The sequence below is a fragment of the Miniopterus natalensis genome, chromosome 6 (assembly GCF_054644295.1).
Source record: "Miniopterus natalensis isolate mMinNat1 chromosome 6, mMinNat1.hap1, whole genome shotgun sequence".
Taxonomy (NCBI): Eukaryota; Metazoa; Chordata; class Mammalia; order Chiroptera; family Miniopteridae; genus Miniopterus; species Miniopterus natalensis.
The window spans coordinates 72,872,908-72,894,804 of record NC_142086.1 but is presented as its reverse complement, the minus strand read 5'-3'; the positions used below and the strand labels follow the sequence as shown (position 1 = coordinate 72,894,804).

At 41.0% G+C, this 21,897-nt stretch overlaps 2 protein-coding genes across 2 annotated transcripts in view; one reads left to right on the top strand and one right to left on the bottom strand.

Annotated features, from left to right (window-relative positions):
- Positions 1 to 21,897, bottom strand: part of VEPH1 (ventricular zone expressed PH domain containing 1) — a 158,100-nt gene that overhangs the window by 120,517 nt on the left and 15,686 nt on the right. The window contains exon 3 of the mRNA XM_087817922.1: positions 18,915 to 19,089. Coding sequence (XP_087674048.1) covers positions 18,915 to 19,089 — 175 coding nt within the window. The remainder of the gene's footprint in view (positions 1 to 18,914; positions 19,090 to 21,897) is intronic.
- On the top strand, positions 5,430 to 11,151 carry PTX3 (pentraxin 3). Its single transcript, XM_087818359.1, has 3 exons — positions 5,430 to 5,760; positions 6,203 to 6,601; positions 9,942 to 11,151. Exons 1-3 carry the CDS (start codon positions 5,631 to 5,633, stop codon positions 10,553 to 10,555), a joined length of 1,143 nt encoding a protein of 380 aa, XP_087674485.1. The 5' UTR covers positions 5,430 to 5,630; the 3' UTR covers positions 10,556 to 11,151.

Sequence of the window (21,897 nt, the reverse complement as noted above, 5' to 3'; positions counted from 1 at the left end):
GATCACAGAGCTTCGTTATATGGACAAACTGATCAACTCTAAAAAAGGTCATGCTGAGTAGGACTGTTGTTGAAATTCAAGACGGGAAATTGGTGTGAAGCTTTTGGTACAATGCTCCCTAAGGGCCCTGGAGCATTGAAGGGGAAAACTCCAGATTAGTCATTTTTCAGCTTACTTGAATTTTGATGAAATAACACAAAAATAAATGCATAAGAACTTTTTTTTGAGTTAGAAACTGATGAAGGCACTTTGGTGTAGAAATCCTACAAATTCTATTAATAAATTAGCATATTCTTTTCAATTATGAAATATTTGAAGTCATTAGACAAATGCAGACAATAATATAAGGAACACTGCTGCACCTACCAACCAGTTGGTCAGAGCTTAACCTTACGCCATAATTGCTTCCCATCCATTCATTCCTTTGTCTCCCCAGAGGCAACCACCATCCTGAAGTTGGTATTTATCATCTTCATGAATGTTTTTATACTTTGATTAAAGTGTATAACAATGTGTATGTATCAATAAGCATTTTATAGTATTGTTTTGCATGCTTTAAATTTTATATCAATAGTATCATACTGAACATATCTATTTGCCACACACTTTTCCCCCATTCAACATTATTTTGAAGTTTTATTTCCAAGAAGCTCTGTTTATTCTCACAGCTGTATAGTATTCCATTGTATAAATGTGCAACAATTGATTCATACACTCTTTGATTGAAAGATATATTATTATGAACACTTGCTTTTACCAATAGTGCTGTAATTTTTATACCTATTTCTTTGTATACAAATGAGAGGCTGCTCAGGGAATTGCTTCTGAGCTCAGTGTGCTTAGAAATCACCAGGGCAGCTTGTTAAAACACAGATACTGATTCAGCAGGTTGAGAGTAGGGCTTGAAAATCTGAATTTCAACCAACTTCTACTGTGATGCTGATGGTCCCTAGATCATATAATTAAGTAGCAAAGCAGAGGGTATGTACCTGGGACAGTTTCTAAATCTAAAATTTCTTTGCAAAGTGGTTATAATAGTTTTCTACTGCTGCCATAAGAAATTACCAAGAACTTAGCAGTCCAAAACAACACAAATTTATCATCAGACTTTTCTAAAGTGCAGAAGGCTGACTGGGCTAAAATTCAGATGTTACAAGCTCTGGGTTCCTTCCTGGAGGCTGCAGGAGGGAATCTGTTGCCTTGGCTTTTCTAACTTCTAGAGACCACCAGCATTCTTTGGTTTGGGGTCCCCTTCCTCCATCTTCAAAGTAATCACCACAGCATGTCTCTGACCCTGCTTCCCTTATCACACCTTTCTCTGGTTCTCTTTTCGGCCTCTCTCTTCCACTTTGAAGCACCTTTGTGATTACATTGGACCCGTCTGGATAATCTCGGATTTTCTCCCCATTTTATATAACAACCTTAATTCCATCTTCATTGCAATAATACATACTATGTTCACTGGTGTGGGGATTAAGACATGGACATCTTTGGGGGGGACACTAGTCTACCAACCACCATGATTATAAAAACTGACACATCCACCAGCAGCATGTTTCTGTTGTTCTACACCCTTGCCAACATTTGGTCTTGACAGACATTGTTTTTTTCCGCTCTGAAGAGGTGTGAAATGCTACCTCATTTTTTTTTTTTTTTTTTTTGGTTTAATTTTCATTTCCTTAATTACTCATGAGGCTAGCACACCCTATTTTATATGTTTACAGATCATTTCCTCTCCCATGATTTGGTCATTCATATCCTCTGCCTGTTTTCAATTGGGATGCTTGTGTTTTCTTATTGATTTGTAGATGTTTCTTACTTAATCTAGACACTATTTTTTGTTTTGTTTTTCAGTTTTAAAGTTGCAACCTTAATCTAGTTGATTTTTAAATTTCTTTACAGTTTATTTTTGTGGTTAAGAAACCTTTCTCTACCCTAAGTTCATAAAAATTTTCCTTACATTTTCTCCTAAAAGCATTATGGTTTTGTTTTTACATTTGTCTTTAATCCATCTGGAATTTACTTTTGTACATATGAGGTAGGGGTCTAATTATATATTTGCGTGTGTGTTTATTATAAACAATGGTCCCAGATCCATTTATTAAGTAGTCAACAATTGTTGCCCTTCTCATTTGTAATACCTCTTTCCAAAATAAGGTTTCCCATGTGTCTGGGTCTGTTTCTAGGTATCTATCATACCTTCACTGATTACATATTTTCTTAACTATAATTAACTTTTACATCATTATATCTCACAGGACAAATTTCTTCACCTTCTTCAAATTCTTCTTCGCCCCTTCACATGAATTTTACCATTAGTTTGTCAACTTTCTTGAAAAACTAGGTTGGGATTTTATTTTTCCACACTGAATGTATGTATAGACTAATTTGGTACAATTGACTTTGTGAAACTGAGTCTTCTCACTAAAGAACATGATATATTCTTCCATCCAAGTAGACTTTTTTTACATCTTTCAATAAAATTTTGTAATATTAGTTGTACCGTGTGCATCTTTTATTAAATTGGTTTCTAAGTATCCCATATTTGTTGTTGCTATTGTAAATGGAAGCTTTTTTTAGAAATGTCTTTTCCGTTGTTTGCTGATATTAAGAGAGCAACTGATTTTTGTATGTTGATCTTCCACCCAACAAAACATGTTCAGTTCTCTTATTAATAACCTGTCTTTACAGTCTCTTATGTTTTTTGCATATGGATAATCAACTCCAAATAATTGATGACAACTTTGTTTCTTTTCTTCCAAACTTATTCTTCATGTGGCTTATTTTTGTCTTGCTTTTCTGGCTGGAATTTCCGACACTTTGATGAATAGAACCAGTGTCCATGAGTATCCTTTTGTTATTCCTGTGTCTTTGTTTTTTAATAATTTAAATATATATATATATATATATATATATATATATATATATATATATATATATCTTTATTGATTTCAGAGAGAGGAAGGGAGGGGGGAGAGAGAGAAACATCAATGATCAGTCACTGATCAGCTGCCTCCTGCATGCCCCCCACTGGGGATCCAGCCTGCAACCGGGGCATGTGCCCTGACCGGGAATCAAAGCCCAATCTCCTGGATTCTAGGTCCATGCTCACCCTCTGAGTCACACCAGCCAGGCTGTTATTTCTGTTTTTAAGAGTATGTTTCTAAGGATTCACCATTATGTACATATATGTTTTTATAGATTTTTGGTATTTACATTTTATCAGCTTAAGTTCGTGTTTCCTAGTTTGAACATGAATGAATGCCGAGTTTTATTAAATAACTTTTCTGCATCTGTTGACATGATTATATGATTTCACCTTTAAATTGATAATGTAGTAAATTAATAGATCTTCTAACATTCAATCAATCTTGAGGTCTTGGAATAAACTCAACTTGGTTATGATGTATTTTTATGCATATGTTGCTGCGTTTGGCTATTTTATTTAGAGCTTTTGCATCTATGTTCTTAAAGGAGATTGGCCTGCAATTTCTTGAACTGTCCTTGTCTCTTTTTGGCATCATACTTATTAGACATATAAAAATAATTTAGTGCATTTCTGCACACTCTACTCTCAGAAGCAGTTTGGGTAAGATGGCAATTATGAGTTCCTTGAATGTTTGATTAAATTTTTTTATGAAACTTGGGTGATGCTCTCTATATTTCATTAAGTTGAACTTTATTTATTATTATTATTATTATTCTCCTCACCTGAGGATATTTTTTTCATTGCTCTTCAGAGAGAGCAGAAGGGAGAGAGAGGGAAACATTGATGTGAGAGAGACACATTGGGGGTCGAGCCTGCCCTTGGCCAGAATCAAACCCAGGACTCTTCAGTTCTTGGGTTGACGCTCTAACCACTGAGCAAAACCAGCTAGGACAAGTTGAATTTTAAATTATGTAGTTGTTTCTGTATCTTTTAGCAGGTTTTTTTGACATTTAAATGATCAGTTATGACAAAAATGGACTGTTATGAGAGAGGTATGTTAAAATCTCCCTCCATAACTATGGATTTGTCAACTTCTCCTTATAGTTTTGCCAATCTTGGGTATATATTTAGAAAAACTATCTTACCTAGCTAATTCTGAGATATCTCCTTTTTTTATGTTTTTATTGATTATTTTAGAGAGAGAGGAAGGGAGAGGGACAGAGACAGAAACATCAGTGAGAAAGGAACATCCATCCGCTGTCTCTTGCATGCTCCCTACTGGGGATCGAGCCCGCAGCCGGGGCACATGATCTGACTGGGGCTCGAACCATGACCTCCTGGTTCATGGGTCTACACTCAACAGCTGAGCAACACCCACTGGGCCAGATGGCATACATGCGTGAGGAACATGTGTGAGGTCAGGCCCCAAATCACAAATTCTTAGGACTCTGTATTTGGTCAAACTGTACATGCTTACTTTTCACTTTCTGGTATTAGGGCAGAGAGTGGGGCTATACCTGGGAGTCTGGCTTTAGGTGGGAGTCTCACTTCTAACTCCCCACCCTGACCTAAGCTTTGCTCCCACGTGGTCACTAGCACTTGGTTGTTACAGAATTGATAACCTTCCCTTCAGGGGGGCTCCCGCATCAGCTCTTGGGCTTACCTTTCTGGCTTTGGTTTCTTCTCTATCTTTGGTCCCTGGATATTGCCCTTATTTGGGGGGAGGGGACACTTATTTGATCATTTAACATGTTTATTATTTCTGTAATTTAAACACTTCTATGTGTTTTGTGCAGGAAAGTTTTCAGTTTACATAGACCTCCATATATTGGCAGAAACAGGAATCCCTAAGTTAACTTTAAAAACATGATCTTTGACTCTAAGCCTAGTGGAATAATATAATTTACACATAATATCAGGCTATTAAAAACATACCTAAAGTTTGATTATTCCTTTCCACCAGCTCTTTCTCATTTTAGGTTACCAGTTTTCCGTGTTGTCATTTAAAAATGTGTGTTTATAAAAGTATAGTTGCAGCTCCAGAAGGATTCAAGGCAGAATAACTAGGAACAGACTTGGCTTCTAGACCTATAGAAATTCTTACTAAGTTGGTTTTTCTTGGAACCAGCGCGTAACTTTCACAGTTTAGAACTATAAAAAACTGCTTACAAAGGAAAGGCGAAAAAAGTTCTCTGCGCACAAAAGGCTGTGAAATAATAAAAGCGCACACGAACTGCTGAAAGGATGATCTCGCTTTCACACCCCGATGCCCCCTGGACCGTTTCTCCCCGCAGCCCGCCTCCCCCCTTTCATCCCTCGGCGCTGCCACTTGGAGTTGCAACAGCGGCTCCTCGGGCCCGGCCTCAGCCCCGCCCCGCGCGCCCCGCCCCTTCCCCTCTAACCCGCCCCCAGTTAATCCGACGGCGGCGCGAACCTCCGCGCTCACTATTGCGCAACCTCCACCTCTCCCGCGCCTCCCCCAGCCCCCTCCCCTTCAAAATCTGGGGAACTCCAGCTATGCGGTGCCACCGGCCTCACTCGCTCAGCCCCGTCCGGGCTGCCCCAGCCTTTATTAAGGGCCCGGGCTCCTGCCTCTCACTCGCCTCGCCTCCGCTCCGCTCGCGCTCCGCCCGCTGCAGACGCTCGCGGGCCTCGGGCCGCCGCCGCGGGAAGCCTGGGGGAGCCCCGTCCCCCCGCAGCCATGCCCCACTACGCCCTGCTGCTCTGCGTGCTCTGGGCGGCCGCGGGCGCCGAGACCTCGGACGACTACGAGCTGCTGTACGTGAACCTGGACAACGAGATAGACAATGGGCTGCGCCCCACCGAGGACCGTGAGTTCGCCCCCCGTCCCCGCGGGCCCTGGCGACGCAGCCGCCTCTGCGCCTGGAAGCTACGCGTATACTTTGTAGCCAATGAAACGGGATACAAAGAAATACAGTTTGTTTTGCAAAAGAGAGAAGCACTTTAGGAAAGGTTTCAAAAAGTTAGTTCTGTCCCAGATACCTCGTGGGTTGAACCCTATGAAATCGCCGACGGCTGCCGGTTGTGAGCCACAAGAACGGCGATTTCATAGAGTTCGACTTTATACCGGCGCGAAGGTAGGTGGCTGTCCTCGAGATACTTACACAGTTTCTTGGAGGTGTCCTTAAAGGGAAGGGGGTGCTGGGATGAGCCATAACTTGGGACCACCTCGGGAGGTCAGATTTTTTTTTTTTACAAAGCACACCGAGGGCGGTCTGGGCAGGTGGGTAACGTGCGGGTCTCTCGCCCTAGCCACGCCGTGTGACTGCCGCCGGGAGCCCTCCGAGTGGGACAAGCTCTTCATCATGCTGGAGGACTCGCAGATGAGGGAGGGCATGATGCTGCAGGCCACCGACGACGTGCTCCGCGGCGAGCTGCGGGGGCTGCGCGCGGAGCTGGGCCGGCTCGCCGGCAGCCTCAAGAGGCCGTGCCCGGTCGCCCCCGGGGAGGCCAAGCTGGCCCCCGCGCTGCAGGAGCTGCTGCAGGAGAGCCGCGCCGCGGGCCGCAGGCTGGCGCGCCTGGAGGTCGCCGAGGCGCAGCGCCCCGGGGGCGCGGGGGGCGCCCTGGGCGCGGTGCTGGAGGAGCTGCAGCGCACGCGAGCCGACCTCGCCGAGGTGCAGGGCTGGGCGGCCCGGCGCTGGCTGCCCGCAGGTAAGGATCTGGCCGGGCGGGGACGCCCTGCGGCTTTGTTCTCCGAGCGCGCGAGAGGGAAGCCGAGTCAGGCAGCCCTCCAGGGGCGCCCCCCCCCCCCATTTCTCCACGCACGGCCAAAGAGCTCAGACGCACTATGCAAGGCAGGGAAATTGGCTTTAAAAAGTATTTTTCAGTCCCGAGGAACCCCGAAGATAGCTGTGGACGTGACCATCATAGTCTCGAAATAGGCGAGGGCCCCTGGCTGACACCCGACCCCACCAGGCGACGCGGGGCTCTGCTGGCCCGCTATAACCGGGGCCTCTCGGGCGCTCTGGCTTCGCTTCCCTCCGCCAGGGATTTCCACTTCTTCTAAATTTAGCCGGCCTCTCTCCAGGGGAGCTCCGGTTCCCCCGCGCTATTTCAGGGCCCAGACTCATTTTTAGGGACGTTTTCCACTCCCTGGGCCGGCCTCTTTCCCCGCCTGTTCTGAGCAAGAGACTTGAGGCTGAATCTGATCTCATGAAGGGTTAGTGGAATTTCCGAGGGGGCCCCAGCCCCGGAATCTGTGGAATTAGCTGGTGAGTGGAGGTTCCAGGATGTGCGCTTTGGAATAAACTGGCCAGGGAGGGACCCAAAGTGGAACCATCAGTATAGGATCCAATTGGTACCTCGGTGCCACCTCATGGATTGGGGGGGGGGGGGGGTCAGGACCAAACGGGAGAGAGGTGGTTCAACCCAGACGCAATTTGTCAAAGTCCCGTGTGATATTTGATGAACCACCAAATGCATGTGGGCCCCAAATAATACATTTTAAAGATGGTTGAAAGAAATAAAGAGAAGATTTGGAACCAAGTAACACTCCATTGTAAGTCAGCATTTCTAGGAAATGGTGATGCAACAATCATTTGTGGGCTATATTAGAAAACTGATGTTCTAGGTAAGAAAATATAATCGCCCTTTTCCTGAGAATCTCAGAAACAGGACCCAATTACAAACAATCCAACAGAACAACTCTTATTAGATGGAGTATGAGGAAAAATCATAAGTATGTGTGAGAGCACTTTTCATTTAAACTTATAGGAACCGTACCAGAATATCAGTCTTTCCTAAATATTAAGGATTATTTATCAATACAGAACATATTTTCTTAAATATTTAGCAGGGTTTCAGGTAGGGGAGGGGGAGCATAATATCAAGTATACAATAAATGTTCAATGTAAGTGACAAGGAGACAAATTATAATTCTGTGGCTATTTTAATGAATGAAATTTCTTGTCTTTTGCAAACCATATAAAGTCGTTGTACATATCATGTCCCTGAAAAACTAAAGAATTACTCTAATTTTCATCTTCACCTCTGCACATTAGTTAGAGCAGAAGAGGGATGTATTTCTGAATTCTAAAATGCTAATTTTTTATTAAGTCCAATGATACATTTACCCACAAGCTTTGATTTCCCTTCTCTTGGTTTCCTGCCAGCTTGGCTTCTAAGGGATTCCTAATCATTCTGTTGTTGGCCTCCGAAGAGCCTGGTTTTAATTTTTTTGGGGTCTTTGATAACATAATCAGGAAAACATATTAGTTAAAAGCCATTTTATAAGACAGTTTCTGACATTTTAAAGAGATATCAAGAGCCTCAATCACTGGTGTCCCCCCAAAAAAACCAGAAAAAAGCCTGCCAGCATGCAGTTCCCCTCCGTGAACTCAAATAGCCGGTGCAGCCTACTTGGGAAGCTGGGTCTTTGAGATGCAATGAAGGCAGGCTTTGGAATGCAACCCTGCCAGCCTGGGCTTAGTTAAACAGGAAATCGGCTAATTAGGCTGCAGTAGGCAGTCTCCTGAACACTACTTTTCTGAAACATTACAGCAAATATCTCAAATGCTCAGGCATAATGTGATCTTTTGTTCCATGATCTTTGTTTGATTTATTTAACACGGCTAGAAAAAAAATGCACCTACTGATTTCATTGGAAGAAAGAACCAATGTCCCATTAAAAATTAATTTTTAAAAATCTTCAAAAAATTCCATTTATTCAGTGAAAAAGTTAACACCAAAGTGTGACAGGACCAATTTTGTGCTTTAGTATTATAGTTACTTTTATAGGAATTTATGAATCTCAGTATTTTCTTCGACTATTTTTTCTCACTTGGCTGACCACACTTTGCGTGGACCTTTGGTTCCTGCAGGTTCTGTCTGTTCACCAGTTAGTCTTTAAATGCTCTGGAAGTTTACTTTTCCAAGCTATTTTATGGCAAATCTTCTTTAGGTTGTTACAAAGGGAATGCTACACAGCTCTTCCTGGGTGCTACATAATTGCTGCTTGCTTACTTGCAGAATATTGGAAGGAAAATGGAAGGAAGAGCCTTTCATAGAAAACAGCAAAGCTTGGAGAGATTAGGGGGCTCATCAAAAGCTGCATGGCTCACTAGTGGTACAACAAACTGAATTCCGGCTCTTCTAGCCAAATCCAGGGGTTCTACCATTAAAAGGCAAGGCAGTGTGCAAGTTAAGGGTGTGGCCTCTGCAAGCCAGAGTGCCCAAGGCCAAACCCTAGTTTTACCACTTATCATCTCTGTAAACATAGCTCAGTTACTTAGCACTCTACGACTCAGTTTTCTCATCCGTCAAATGGGAATATTAAGACTATCTCTAGGGCTGATATGAGGATTAAAATGACTTATAAAGTGTTGAGAACAGTATCTGGAACATAGTGAGCACCCAATAAAAGTGAGTCATCATATACATTGTTGCCTTTCAAAGGTAGTTTTCTACAAACTGTGCAAAGTTTACAAACATCTGAGAACATGTGGTATATTAAAATGTATTCAGCAACAACACGACTATCCTAGCGTTTTTGTTTAAAAGTGACTGTTAACAATGGCCAAAGGGGCTGGGCTAGATCCATTGACTTTCACAGGTTTTCGTTCTAGAATCTTGATGAAGTCAAGGAGAGGGAAACGAGTTTGGCTCTGAGTTCTTGGAAATTATGGTGTCATTGTTGAAGTTAATGCATAGTGACTCAATGTTTTTTAAAAGTTTTAACAAAGAAAGCTAATTGGGAGGGGAAATAGTTATTAAAACATGTTTTTCATTATTTTGTGGGTTTGACCAATTTGGCTTCTCTGCACGCCTTCTCCATTTAGATGCTTCATTGAATGAGACAATTGGCTTTCTTTAGCCTTGTTTTCTTTGCTCTCCAGAGAATACACCAGAGGCCCCTAAAGTCATAATGTGATACTGCATATAACTTTCAATTGTAGTCATTAAAATGCCCATGCGAAACTACCTAAATGCCGGAATCATTTCTGAATGACTTTATATTTTCTTTCATGTTCTTCTTATTTTCTTGTGCCTCTAGGTTGTGAAACGGCTATTTTATTCCCAATGCGTTCCAAGAAGATTTTTGGAAGCGTGCATCCGGCGACACCCATGAAGCTTGAATCTTTCAGTGCCTGCATTTGGGTCAAAGCCACAGATGTCCTAAACAAAACCATCCTGTTCTCCTACGGCACGAAGAGGAATCCATATGAGATCCAGCTGTACCTCAGCTCGCAGTCCTTAGTGCTCGTGGTGGGCGGAGAGGAGAACAGGCTGGCTGCCGAGGCTGTCATTTCCCCGGGCAAGTGGACCCATCTGTGCAGCTCCTGGGACTCAGAGACAGGGCGCACGTCCCTGTGGGTAAAGGGTGAGCTGGTGGCGACCGCTGTTGGGGTGGCCACGGGCCACGTTGTTCCCGAGGGAGGAATACTGCAGATCGGCCAAGAAAAGAACGGCTGCTGTGTGGGCAGCGGCTTTGATGAAACACTGGCCTTTTCTGGAAGACTAACAGGCTTCAATATCTGGGACCGTGTTCTCAGCAGTGAAGAGATAAGAGAGAGTGGAGGCGCAGAGTCTTGTCACATCCGCGGAAATGTTGTTGGGTGGGGAGTCACCGAGATTCAGCCACATGGAGGAGCTCAGTACGTTTCCTAAGTGTCATGAAACTCTACTTGAAGCCAAAGAAAGAAACTCACATTTTAAACATATGCCACTTGGGAATGTCTAAAGACCTCAGTGCATATTAAGAACACTTGAGACTAATGAAGGAGAGAGTTGAGATCAATCTTTACTTATCTTGGCAAAATACTGAATAAACAGTTGAACGAGGACATTGGAGGAGGCTTTGGGGGATATTGTTACTAGACTTTATGCCACGGTGCTTTCAAATTAATGTTGTGTCTTTGTCAGATAAACTGTCAGATAATTAAAAAAGACTGTATTGTTGAACAGAAGGACAATTGTTTTACTCTTCTTTGGTTGATTTTGTTTTGTCCAGAGATGACTTGTACGTTGTAAGAATAATGAAATAACATTTGTTGTCCATTGCTCATTGTTATTGGCATGTACGTTTTTATAAAAAAATAATGATGAAACATATTTATACTACAATGTGACTTAACAAATACAAATGTAGTTTATGTGTTATAATCAAATGTCACTTTTTTGAGAAGATATAAGTTATATTGTAAAATGGTTTTGTATTAATTTTATTAAGACTATTTTTGTAAATAAAATATTTTATAAACCTAGCCCATGTCATGTAATTATAAATTTAAAATATTTTAGAGCAACTACACACTTCTCTTTTTTTCATCTAAAATGGGCAATTAGTTTTCAGGTACTAGTCTAGTATGTAAATAGTAAGTTAATATTATTAGAAACAAACTATGGCATTTTAAGCTTTGCCTTTCAATAAATCATAAGGAAGAAATATGCTCTTGGATAAGGCAATTCATCTCTGGGTTTAGTTTTTGCAACTAAGAAATCAAGAAATTGGGAAATAGTGATCTCTAGGTCCCTTCCAATTTGATGATTCTATGAGCGCATACATCTTTCTGTCCTGTGTAACATGGGGAAAAAAATGACGTATCAGAGTTCCCCAGATACACATGACACCTGGAAGAGGTGGCTTAGGGCTGTTATTTGGAAGATCTAAAAATCTTGAAAAGAAACAACGACTCCTGCCCTGAACGCACATCACATTCTCTTACTACCCATGAAGGAGGGGACAGTTGAGCCCCTTCACCCTGCAGATGGGGAGGTAACTCGCTACCACACTAATGTCCTCCTCCTATAGAGGTGATGCAGGGCTGATAGAACATCACAAAGCTACTTCTGAATGTCAAGGGGAAATTTGGTAGAACCACAGTGATGATATGTCCACCTAAAGATGATAGGGACCGAGCAACCACAGGTCATATCCTGTTCATGACATTTGAAGAATTGGGCCAAGGGTAATTATCAAAGTACATTCTGTAACTAAATAGCTTGGTGTCCTTGGACAAGTTACTTAACTCCTCTGGGTCTTCTCAGTAAAAGGAGGGAGTTGGACTCTTAATACCTTTTAGCAATAGTTCCACGAATCTAGAAATCTTGGAGGATGATTATGGTATCAGTATAGCTTCATCCTGCCTGTGGGACTCACAAAACCAGGCTGATGGCTCTCAAAGAAAATTGCAGTTACGAGGTCATAGGCCAGTCTTAGACCCTTGGAGATGACATAATTCAAGGTTGCAGGCACAGTGGTCATATGTAAACCCCTGTTTAGCTACCGTCTATATGAGTTGAATGCTTATCTGGAAGAAGAAATATTGGACCCAGTTTCAAGCAGAGAGTTAGGAATGCTTTAAATTCTTTTCCACATTTGAGCATGAATTATGTCTATTCAAGAGACCCAAGATGATGCAGGCCAAGATATCTGCAAACACATATGGTGACAAATTAAATGTAAGTGAACTTTACATTTTTTTATAGGAATCCTTCTTTTCCTAAGTAACAGAATTCTGGTTTTAATAGCACACATGGCCACTCTGAGTAAAGTCTATATTTTACAGCATTAATTGCAGCTGAGTGTGTCCATATGACTAAGTTCTGGCCAACACTGAAATATTGAATGCGGTTCTCTTTCCCTTTCTCCTCACTGGAATATGGTAATGATGGCTGGAACCTCAGCAACCATCTTAGACCATGAAATTCAGTGTAACAACGGAGAAGAAGCCTGCTTCTCCAATGGTGTAAAGTTTCCTTGCCAGTCCTGAGTTGCCAGTCCCTGGCCTTCTTCTACATGAGAGAAAAATGCACTTCTATCTTTAATCCACTACCAATCAACGACCTAATCTAATCCTTACCCAGTAGAGAAATTTTTTTAAAATTAAAAAGACCATGGACTTTATTCCCTCAAAATGCTCACAGACCTCCTATGTCAATCGCAGTATTATTTACAACAGCCAAGATTTGGAAACAACCCAGGTGTCCATTAAGAAACAAGTGAATCAAAAAGATGTGGCATATGTTTATAATGAAATATTACTCAGTCATAAAAAAGATTAAATCTTGCCATTTGCAACAACATGGGTGGACCTAGAGGATATTATGCTAAGTGAAATAAGTCAGACAGAGAAAGACAGATACCGTGTGATTTCATTTGTATGTGGAAGCTAAAAAACAAAACAAATTAACAAACCAAACAAAACAGAAACAAACTCATAGATACAGAGAACAAACTGATGATTGCCAGGGGTGGGGGCAGGGTGAGGGGATGAACAAAAAAGGTGAAAGGGATTAAAAAGTATTATAAACTGCCAGTTATAAATTAGCCACAGGAATATAATGTACAGCATAGGAAATGAAGTTGATAACATTGTAATAACTCTGTACGGTGCCAGATGAGCACTAGATTTGATGTGGTGATCACTTTGTAAAGTATATAAATGTCTAATCACTATGTTGTATCCCTGAAACTAATATAATATTATATGCCAACTATAATTAAAAAAAATTTTTTTTTTAAACTATAGACTATACTTAGAAAATACTTCTTACAAAGTCTGGCTATCCGACTTTTTTCTTTTTTACAACAGCATTTAAAGGGGTTAAGAATACATAGTGACAATGAAATGAGACAGTAAAAAATGTGTAAAACTGAGATAAAATATCTAAAAAAAATATTAGTATGCTGGCTTAGTTTAGCACATTCATTTATCAAAATGGTTGCTATATGCCCTGGCCGGCTTGGCTCAGTGGTTAGAGCGTTGGCCCTCAGACTGAAGGGTCCCGGGTTCGATTCTAGCCAAGGGCACATACCTCGGTTGCAGGCTCGATCCCCAGCCCTGGTCAGTGTGCATGCTGGAGGCAACCAATCGATGTGTCTCTCTCACATCGATGTTTCTCTCTCTCTCTCCCTTCCTCTCTCTCTGAAAAGCGATGGAAAAAATATCCTCGGGTGAGGATTTTAAAAAAAAGGTTGCTATGGGCATCGCTATATTATGGCATAGTAAAATAATTGTGCAAGATCATTCAAGCTATTAGGAAGAAAAATATAATACATTATATGTGCACAAAGAATAAAATGTTGTATGTGTGTGTTAGGGTGACCAACTGCCCTGGTTAGCCTAGGATTGTCACAGCTTTAATACTGAAAGTCCCATGTCCCAGGAAACCCTTCAGCTCCAGGAAAATTGTGACAATTTGTCATTTAGTCACTTTAGCAGATACATATGTATGTCACTGGAACACCTTTTTTTGCAGTAATAATATTTGAATGAAACAGAGTTGATAATATTTCCTTTTCTATTATAATGTAAATTGGTTTTCAATTATTAATTCCTTTAAAATATATTTAGAACATCTGATTACTAAGAATTTTAGAGCTTGCTATTTACAATTATGTAATTAACTTCACTTTAACAAAGAACTATCGTTTAGTCACTTAAGAAACAGTATTCATGCCTTGGCCGGTGTGGCTCAGTGGTTGGTGCATCAGCTGGAGCACCAAGAGTCTTGGGTTCGATTCCCAGTCAGGAGCACATACCTGGGTTGCAGGCTTGATCCCCAGCCCTGGTTGGGGCGTGTGCGGACAGCAACCAATCGACGTGCCTCTCTCACATCAATGCTTCTCTCTCTCTCCCTCTCCCTCCCTTCCACTATAAAAATCAATGGAAAAAATATCCTCAGGTGAGGATTAACAACAACAACAACAAAGAAATAGCACTCCTGAAGTTAAAAATCTTGGTCTAAGTAATGTATATGTTCATTTAAATATTCCTAAATTCGGTGAACTTGAAAACTCAGATTGCTGACACTTGCATTCAGTTTTATAAATCTAAAGTATAGAAGAAGCTTATTGGGCTTGGGGTCAGAAATCCAGCATTCAAATCTTACTGCCATTACCTACTAACTATAAGAAGTTGAGCCTGCCAACTAATCTTTATGCATCCAAATTAGCCAAAAAATTAGGGATACCAGGACTTGCCTACCTTGCTGAAGGGTTATTATGAAAATGACATAAAAACAAGTAATGTGTCTAAAAGTGCTTTCTAAACCATAAAATAATACTTGAAATAAAAGAGTTATCTTAAAAGAATGTTTCCCCAAGTCATTCCCTGTGTGTTGAATAGAAAACAAGTAAACAAACAACAATACAAACAAATAAATGTAAGGATTCCCTTGCATTGTGGATGAGTCATTCCGAGCTCAGCGGGGGACGCTCACCTCTGGGCAGGTCTTACTCTACTTCACAGCACCATCTGCTGGTGGAGTCGAAAAGGTACAAACTCTGGCCAGCACCTGATCCAAGATTTGGTCAACAACTCTTATCTTTTTCTGCTTCAAAATATGTCTCTATTTCTTAACCCACACTTAGGTTGGCTTTTTACAACATTAAATTTAATATTTCCCTATGTATATAAATATTCAGGTTGAATATTCTTAATAATATTGTTTAGTCACCCATTCCCTAGAGTATTTGATTAATAAATTCTTTCCCAACAACCTGTAATATGGTGAACTTAAAACATTTTCCTTTAAGAATAATTGTATTGTCTAGCTGAGTGGTTGAGCATTGACCTAGGATCCAGGAGACTGAGGTTCAATTCCCGGTCAGGGCACATGCCCGGGTTGCAGGCTTGATCCCCAGTTGGGGACGTGCAGGAGGCAGCCGATCCACGATGGCTCTCTCATCATTGATGTTTCTATCTCTCCCTCTCCCTTTCTCTCTCTGAAATCAATAAAAGTATATTAAAAAAAAGAAAAGAATAATTGTATTATGAATTTTAGTGGCTAAGTATCTCCTAGGGATTATTAAACTCCACCAATGGACATGGATCTGCCTTCAGGACTTTAATGTGGGCCTGGCACATGGCATATAATAATTAATGATGACAAGGATGATGATGATGATGATATTAAGAGGAATAGTAGTAACCATAATGGACTATGGTCTGGCATTGTGCAAAATATATCTGCTTTATCTATTTAAGCCTCACATCTACCTTATGTGGTACATATTATTATTGCCATTATAAATTGGGGGGGGGGGTGTCAATTTGCTATCTCCATTTCTTCTGAGACAGTTCACTAATAAGTGGTTTGAATTTTGTCTCACATCAAGAAAGAAATGAGGTGAATTCATCATAATTAACTAGACAGTCTTTTTAGGCTATTGCCAATAAGAAAGGAATTTGGACTCTTGCTGAGACAATATTACATTTTCATTCCAAAGACTTCCTACTTAAGTTTCAAATCATTTGAGGTCATCTAGCTACTTGTGCCAGGGGACCATGTAAAAGGCATACTGACAGAGACATTGTATTTCCTTATTATGACCATGGATTCAGAAATGCAAAGGAAGGGGCATCATTGCTTTAGTTTTGATACCAGTGGTATGCCTTGCATCACAGAGTTCCACATCAACGTTTGGAAAGGGTTTCTCTGCAAGCCTTTAAATAATCCCTTAGATTTGGAGAGACCCTAATTTTAGGGATTTCCAATAATACTGTCATCTTCTTGGGTAAAAGATAAGCATTAGTAATGCTTTTATATTCCAATACTGGCCAGGTTCTACAGAGCACCTTCACCGGGCAAAGAACAAGTTTGGAGAATTACTCAGGACCACTGAAAAACAACTCTCCCACTCTGAAAAGGTTCTGATGTTACAAATTATGAAATTACCTCTGATATGACTTAAGGAGAAAACAAATTCATTACCCAAGTGACATCCTTGTCTTATTTTTTAATTCAAGGGAAAAGATTCAATATTTCTCCATTAAGGATAATTTTAGTTATAGGGTTGTTTGTTTTTTTAGATATCCTTTATTAGATTATAAATGCTTCCTTCTATTGCTATAAGGGAGAAAACTATAGGCAAAGAAAAAACAAATATTTTTGATGTTTCCTAAGGCTGTTTGGCAGGGTGTATATATGTATACATATATATATATATGTATATATATATATATCTCCAAGATTTGCAAAGCAATAAACTTACTACTCAGAGACAGCCAAAGTTTGTAGCTCAAAGTTTGATGTGCTCATGTGGGTGATTGGGGAGTTTTACGACATATTTGTCCTAAAAATCTAAACCCTGAAATATGTAGCCCCAACCTTTTAGGTCAAATTATTATTTATTTTATGGTAATTTTCATTGTGCCAGATCAAATAAACCAAATCATTTGTTTATTTCAAATGCTTGCAGTGAATTAAGAAAGTGTATTTTGCATTTCAAAAGATTTCTTTGTCATTGCAAGTGCATTTCAAGAAGAAAAAAAAACCAAAAAAACACCCAAATACATGACCTAAGTTTTTGGCAGCTACAAAGAGACAATTCAATTTTTTTTTTTCCATATATCAGTTACTTACAAGTCTAACTATCATGGATTTAAAATGTGTGGTGTTTATAAGTGTTTGTAATTCCTATAAAGTCTGTTCCAAATATGTAGCCAAGGTGGTGAAAAAAACATAATTGCTTTTCTGGACTTTTAGTGAATTTAATTTGTATAAAGTGAAATTAGCAATTCAATCCTGTAGCCAAGAGTATAATACTGACTAGTAATCTCAATGACAAATCTTTAGAGGGAAGCACAGGGAGACTGATAAACTTTCACTGTCGTGGCTGGGGTTCAGCTGTATCTGGGCATCTGGCAGACCATTGGGGTCAGATGTCTGGAGAGTTGGGGTAGAGTTGGGGTGCTAAGAACCCTTCTTGGGAACATTTGGTCCAATAAACAGAACTTTGGTCCTTGGTGGGCCATAGGCATTTTGAGAACTAGAGGACTCATTGCTTGCTAGCTCAACTCTTGGGTTGATAGTGGATCCCTGGGAAGAGAGTTTTAGATAAAACAGAACTGTCTATTGACCGCAAACTTGGTAGCACAGCTTGGCACCGGGAGCCACGCAACCCTGTCCTGGGGCCTCTCCACCAAAACGTAACACCAAGGAGAAAGACAGGTGTTCTCCCTGATCCTGCCACATGGAATTAGTGGACTGAGGGCTGGTGGCTCCTAAACTTCAACTGGAGCAGCACAAAAAAAAGAACAGTCAAGAAGGTCCTTCCCGGGACCTTGGTGGTAGCAGCCACGGCATTTGCTGGGCCCGGGGGGTGGGGTGGAACCAGCAGAGCGGGCCATGCGGGAAGCATGGAAAGAACGGCAGCATAGGCTGTGGACTGGCCCGGATACCCCAGGAGGAGAGCACGTCTCGGCTCCCTTGGGGACCCTAAGGAATACTTTGTCTGGGGACCTTTACGGGGCGTGATGTTCAACTTGAGCATGCGGGGAGGGGTGTCAGTAAAATGTAGGCCGACATACTCATGGGCCTCATACAGTTTTATTAATGAGCACTGTGGACATTTTGGTGTCTATCAAATAATACCATATATTCTCTGATCCCAAATTTAAAAAATACGTAAAAACATGGTTTTTGATAGATCTGAAATCAAAGGAAAAAACGCAAGACAAAGAAAATATTTTGAGTGGACTAACTTGATCTCTTTCATTCCAATGTAAAAACAGTTAACGGAGGTATCCTGATTTGAGTTTTTATGAAAGTAGCTAACACAAATCATTCCCCAGTATGTTCACATTTAAGAAGTCTTCCCGCATTTTCTGGTGTATTTTATCTAACATTTCTTGCTTTTGGAAACCAAAGGAAGAAGAGGCTTTTCATCTGCCACTGAGAACGGTGCGATATGTTTCACTCAGTGAAGACAGACAGACTCACCATAGTTGGTAGATGGACAAGGTGACCAGAAGAATGGAAAAGACAGTTTCCAAACTGAGCAATGTAGAGCTGGAAGGAAGCTTACAACTTATCTAATGGGCCCAAATAATCCATCTGCCCAGTGAAGAGACACAGACTCAGCCAGTTCAAGTAACCTTACCCATGTTCACAAGTCAACTAGTTATAAAGCAGGGAATCTAAGGTACCGCTCAATACGCTAGGTCTCACTTTGCACACACTGAAAATACTTTTAAACGACTCCTAAAACATGCCCCCAAGCTCAGCCTTCACACCATACCTTGGAGTATGCTCTTTACTATGACCTCTGTGTGGTCAGCCAGGAGGTCTGCCTTGGTGATTGCAGCCAGGGACAGGTAGTTGGACATATTCCTGCACAGTTCCTTGTTGCCTCTGTGGAGGAATTTCACTGCAATGGGGATGGCTAATGCCATCACAGGGGGCCGGTTGTAATTCTGAGAAAATGCGAGAAAACAACATAGTAAGAGGCTCATTATTCATTCATTTATTCATTCATCCAAAAAATATTTCTTGAGCTAAGCTCCCAAAGTGCAGGCGTGAAAACAAAGGTCCCACCCTATTCTCATTTAATTTGGGAACTCTCGTCCTTATTAGGGAGACTTAGGGCAAACAGGCAGTTAATAGCATAGACTAATGATGGTCATGATAGGCAAAGAGCAGGACACTAAAGGAGCAAAGAAGGAGCACCTAACCCAGTCTTGCAGGGGGTGTTAAGAATGACTGCATGGAGGAGGTGGTGTCTTAGTTGAGACCTAGTGGATGAATAGGAGATGGCTGGGTGATGGCAAGAAAAAGAATGAACAGAAGGAAAAGCACCCGTGGAGGCACAGCGGCGAGAGAGGTTGTACATTTGGGGAACTGTAAATCGTTCGGTATGGCTGGAGTGTGGTACATGTGGGAAAATTGTGAGAGAAGGGACTGGGGAGGTAAGCAGGGGTGTTGTAATAATGAAAGGTCTGGCATATATGCTAAGGAGTGTGGAATCAATCGCTAGGGTGATCAGGAGTCATTGATGAGAAGGTTAACATTAGATTGATACTTGAGAAAATAACCCAAGGAATGTGGAAGAAATTGCTTTCTGACTGTATCTTAAAAACTAAAGTTTCAGCTAATGAAATTCAGAAGGAAAAAATTAATGAACATAAGACTAAAAAGTAAAGGAATTTTGATCTTAAAATAATTCTCTTCTTGATTTACTTTGTGACTGAACATCAATATCTTACATAGAAAACAATTCTATCAGCATTTAATTACCTAATTTGGGAATAATATTTGCAAAGTACAAATTGGTTTCTTAAAAATGAATGGTATATTTTCACTACCATCAACCATTCTGAGCATCAACTCCACCCCTTAGACTGAATATAAAGCAAAACTTGCATAGTGCACAATGTGTTTGGGAAGCTGACTTCATATTATATAAGAAATAAAAAGTGGTTGTTTTTCTCTAACTGTTCACATGAAAAGTGCTATATCTTTCCACAGTGAATTATCCCCTCTAATACCTCCCACAAGTCTGGGTTAATGGTAGGTATTCAATAAATATTTGTCAAATCAAGTATCTAATGAAAAACATTTAAATCTACTGTTACAGCTGTCATTGGGAACATAATGTGGTGGGAATTACCCCTCTTGCTGGTACAACCCACGGACAGCAATGGCTCAGTATGAGCCCAAACTCCATTCATTTTCAGGGCTAGTTGATTGGGCAGGTGAGTTGTTACAAACTCCTTAGCAGATTCCAACTTCCACAGCTATCATCTCAGGTACTTCTCACTCAGACATTTCCGCCCTTGACTTCAAGTGTGGTCAAATGACTCAGACAATGACCAGAGAATCACATTTCCCTGGTCCAACTGGTGGGCTCAGGGATGGGCAAGTTATTCAATTATAACTAAGGAGCCATTAAAGGGCTTTATGAAAGAGATTCTATTTTCTGATGGATTCCATGAAAATGGAAGATGGTCACCATCTTGTGACCTCAGGAGAGAATTTGTTTGACATTCAAGGCAATATGGATCTGAGAGACAAGTTCAGAAAAACCAGCCTTGGTGATATCATTTGAACCCCATGCATTATAATGGCTGTGCCTTAGGCCAGTTCTACCCCTAAGTTTTTTTTAAGTGAGCCCGTTAAGTCTCTTGTGCTTAAACATTTTTTCCTCCCAGACCCTAAAAAAAATTGACGTAGTCAACCCTTAATCCATTCCTGTCGTTTCACCCATTTACCACACTCACGTGTCTACTGACTTCTGAGCAGAGAAAACAGATGTTCAACAACCTAATCCGACATCCCACCATTAAGTCAGTCACATTGAAAGCTCTGATCCTACCCTTGGTGACAAATCATGCTTATGTAGCAGTTTCACTTATTAGATCTCTGTTAGGAACTTCTATACAACTATCAAGACCATGGCCTGCGGCCTTATTTCTCTGATAGTAGGCTTTGCCTTTATCCAGTGTCTCCCTTCTTGGTGGATTTGATTGGGCCTGATTGGACTAGGCCATCACTGATATGATGAACTGTGAGGCCTCCCTGAGGCTGGCTGCTCCCCTCACTTTTGGAAGTCAGGGTATGTGCTTGGTCAGCCACACAGAATTCTTGAATCCACTGACACTAACTTACACAAAGGAATTTCCAAAAGGCTGGTGCACAACCAGTCAGGCCAATTTACTCATCCGCAGTGTCTCCCCGGTCACATCCAGGGTACCCCTATCACACTATTAGGATGTCAGGAACCAGGTTACTAACCAGAATTTTCACTCACGGGCACAAGATCAGATTGGAGCAAAGAAATCCTGAGGGATATTTCATCTAGGCCATGTGAAATCTAACTAAAATAACACTCCTGCAAATTACCATCTCTAGAGACTGGAACTTTCCTGTTCATCAGATTCAGACTCAACCCCCCGGACAGAGCTGGATGAATGTGCCAAAACTATGACCCCGTGCTGAGCATCCTCTCCTGTTGACTTACTCTTCAGACACGTAGTGTTTAGGAAGGCCGAGTCATGTGTCCGTTTTCTCAATTATAATAATATTCTGTCCCTGCTCCTCTGAAGTTATATCCATATTACCTCAATTAGAGCCTTGGATGTTTTCCAAACCTCTCAATCTTACGTATATAATTTGTTGGGCTGCCCCCATAGAAAGTCTATTTCTCCATTCTGTGTAGACTTTTGCTAATTTAACTTTAAGGTGACATATCTTTGTGCCTGTGATGGCAGGTTTAAGCCCTCATT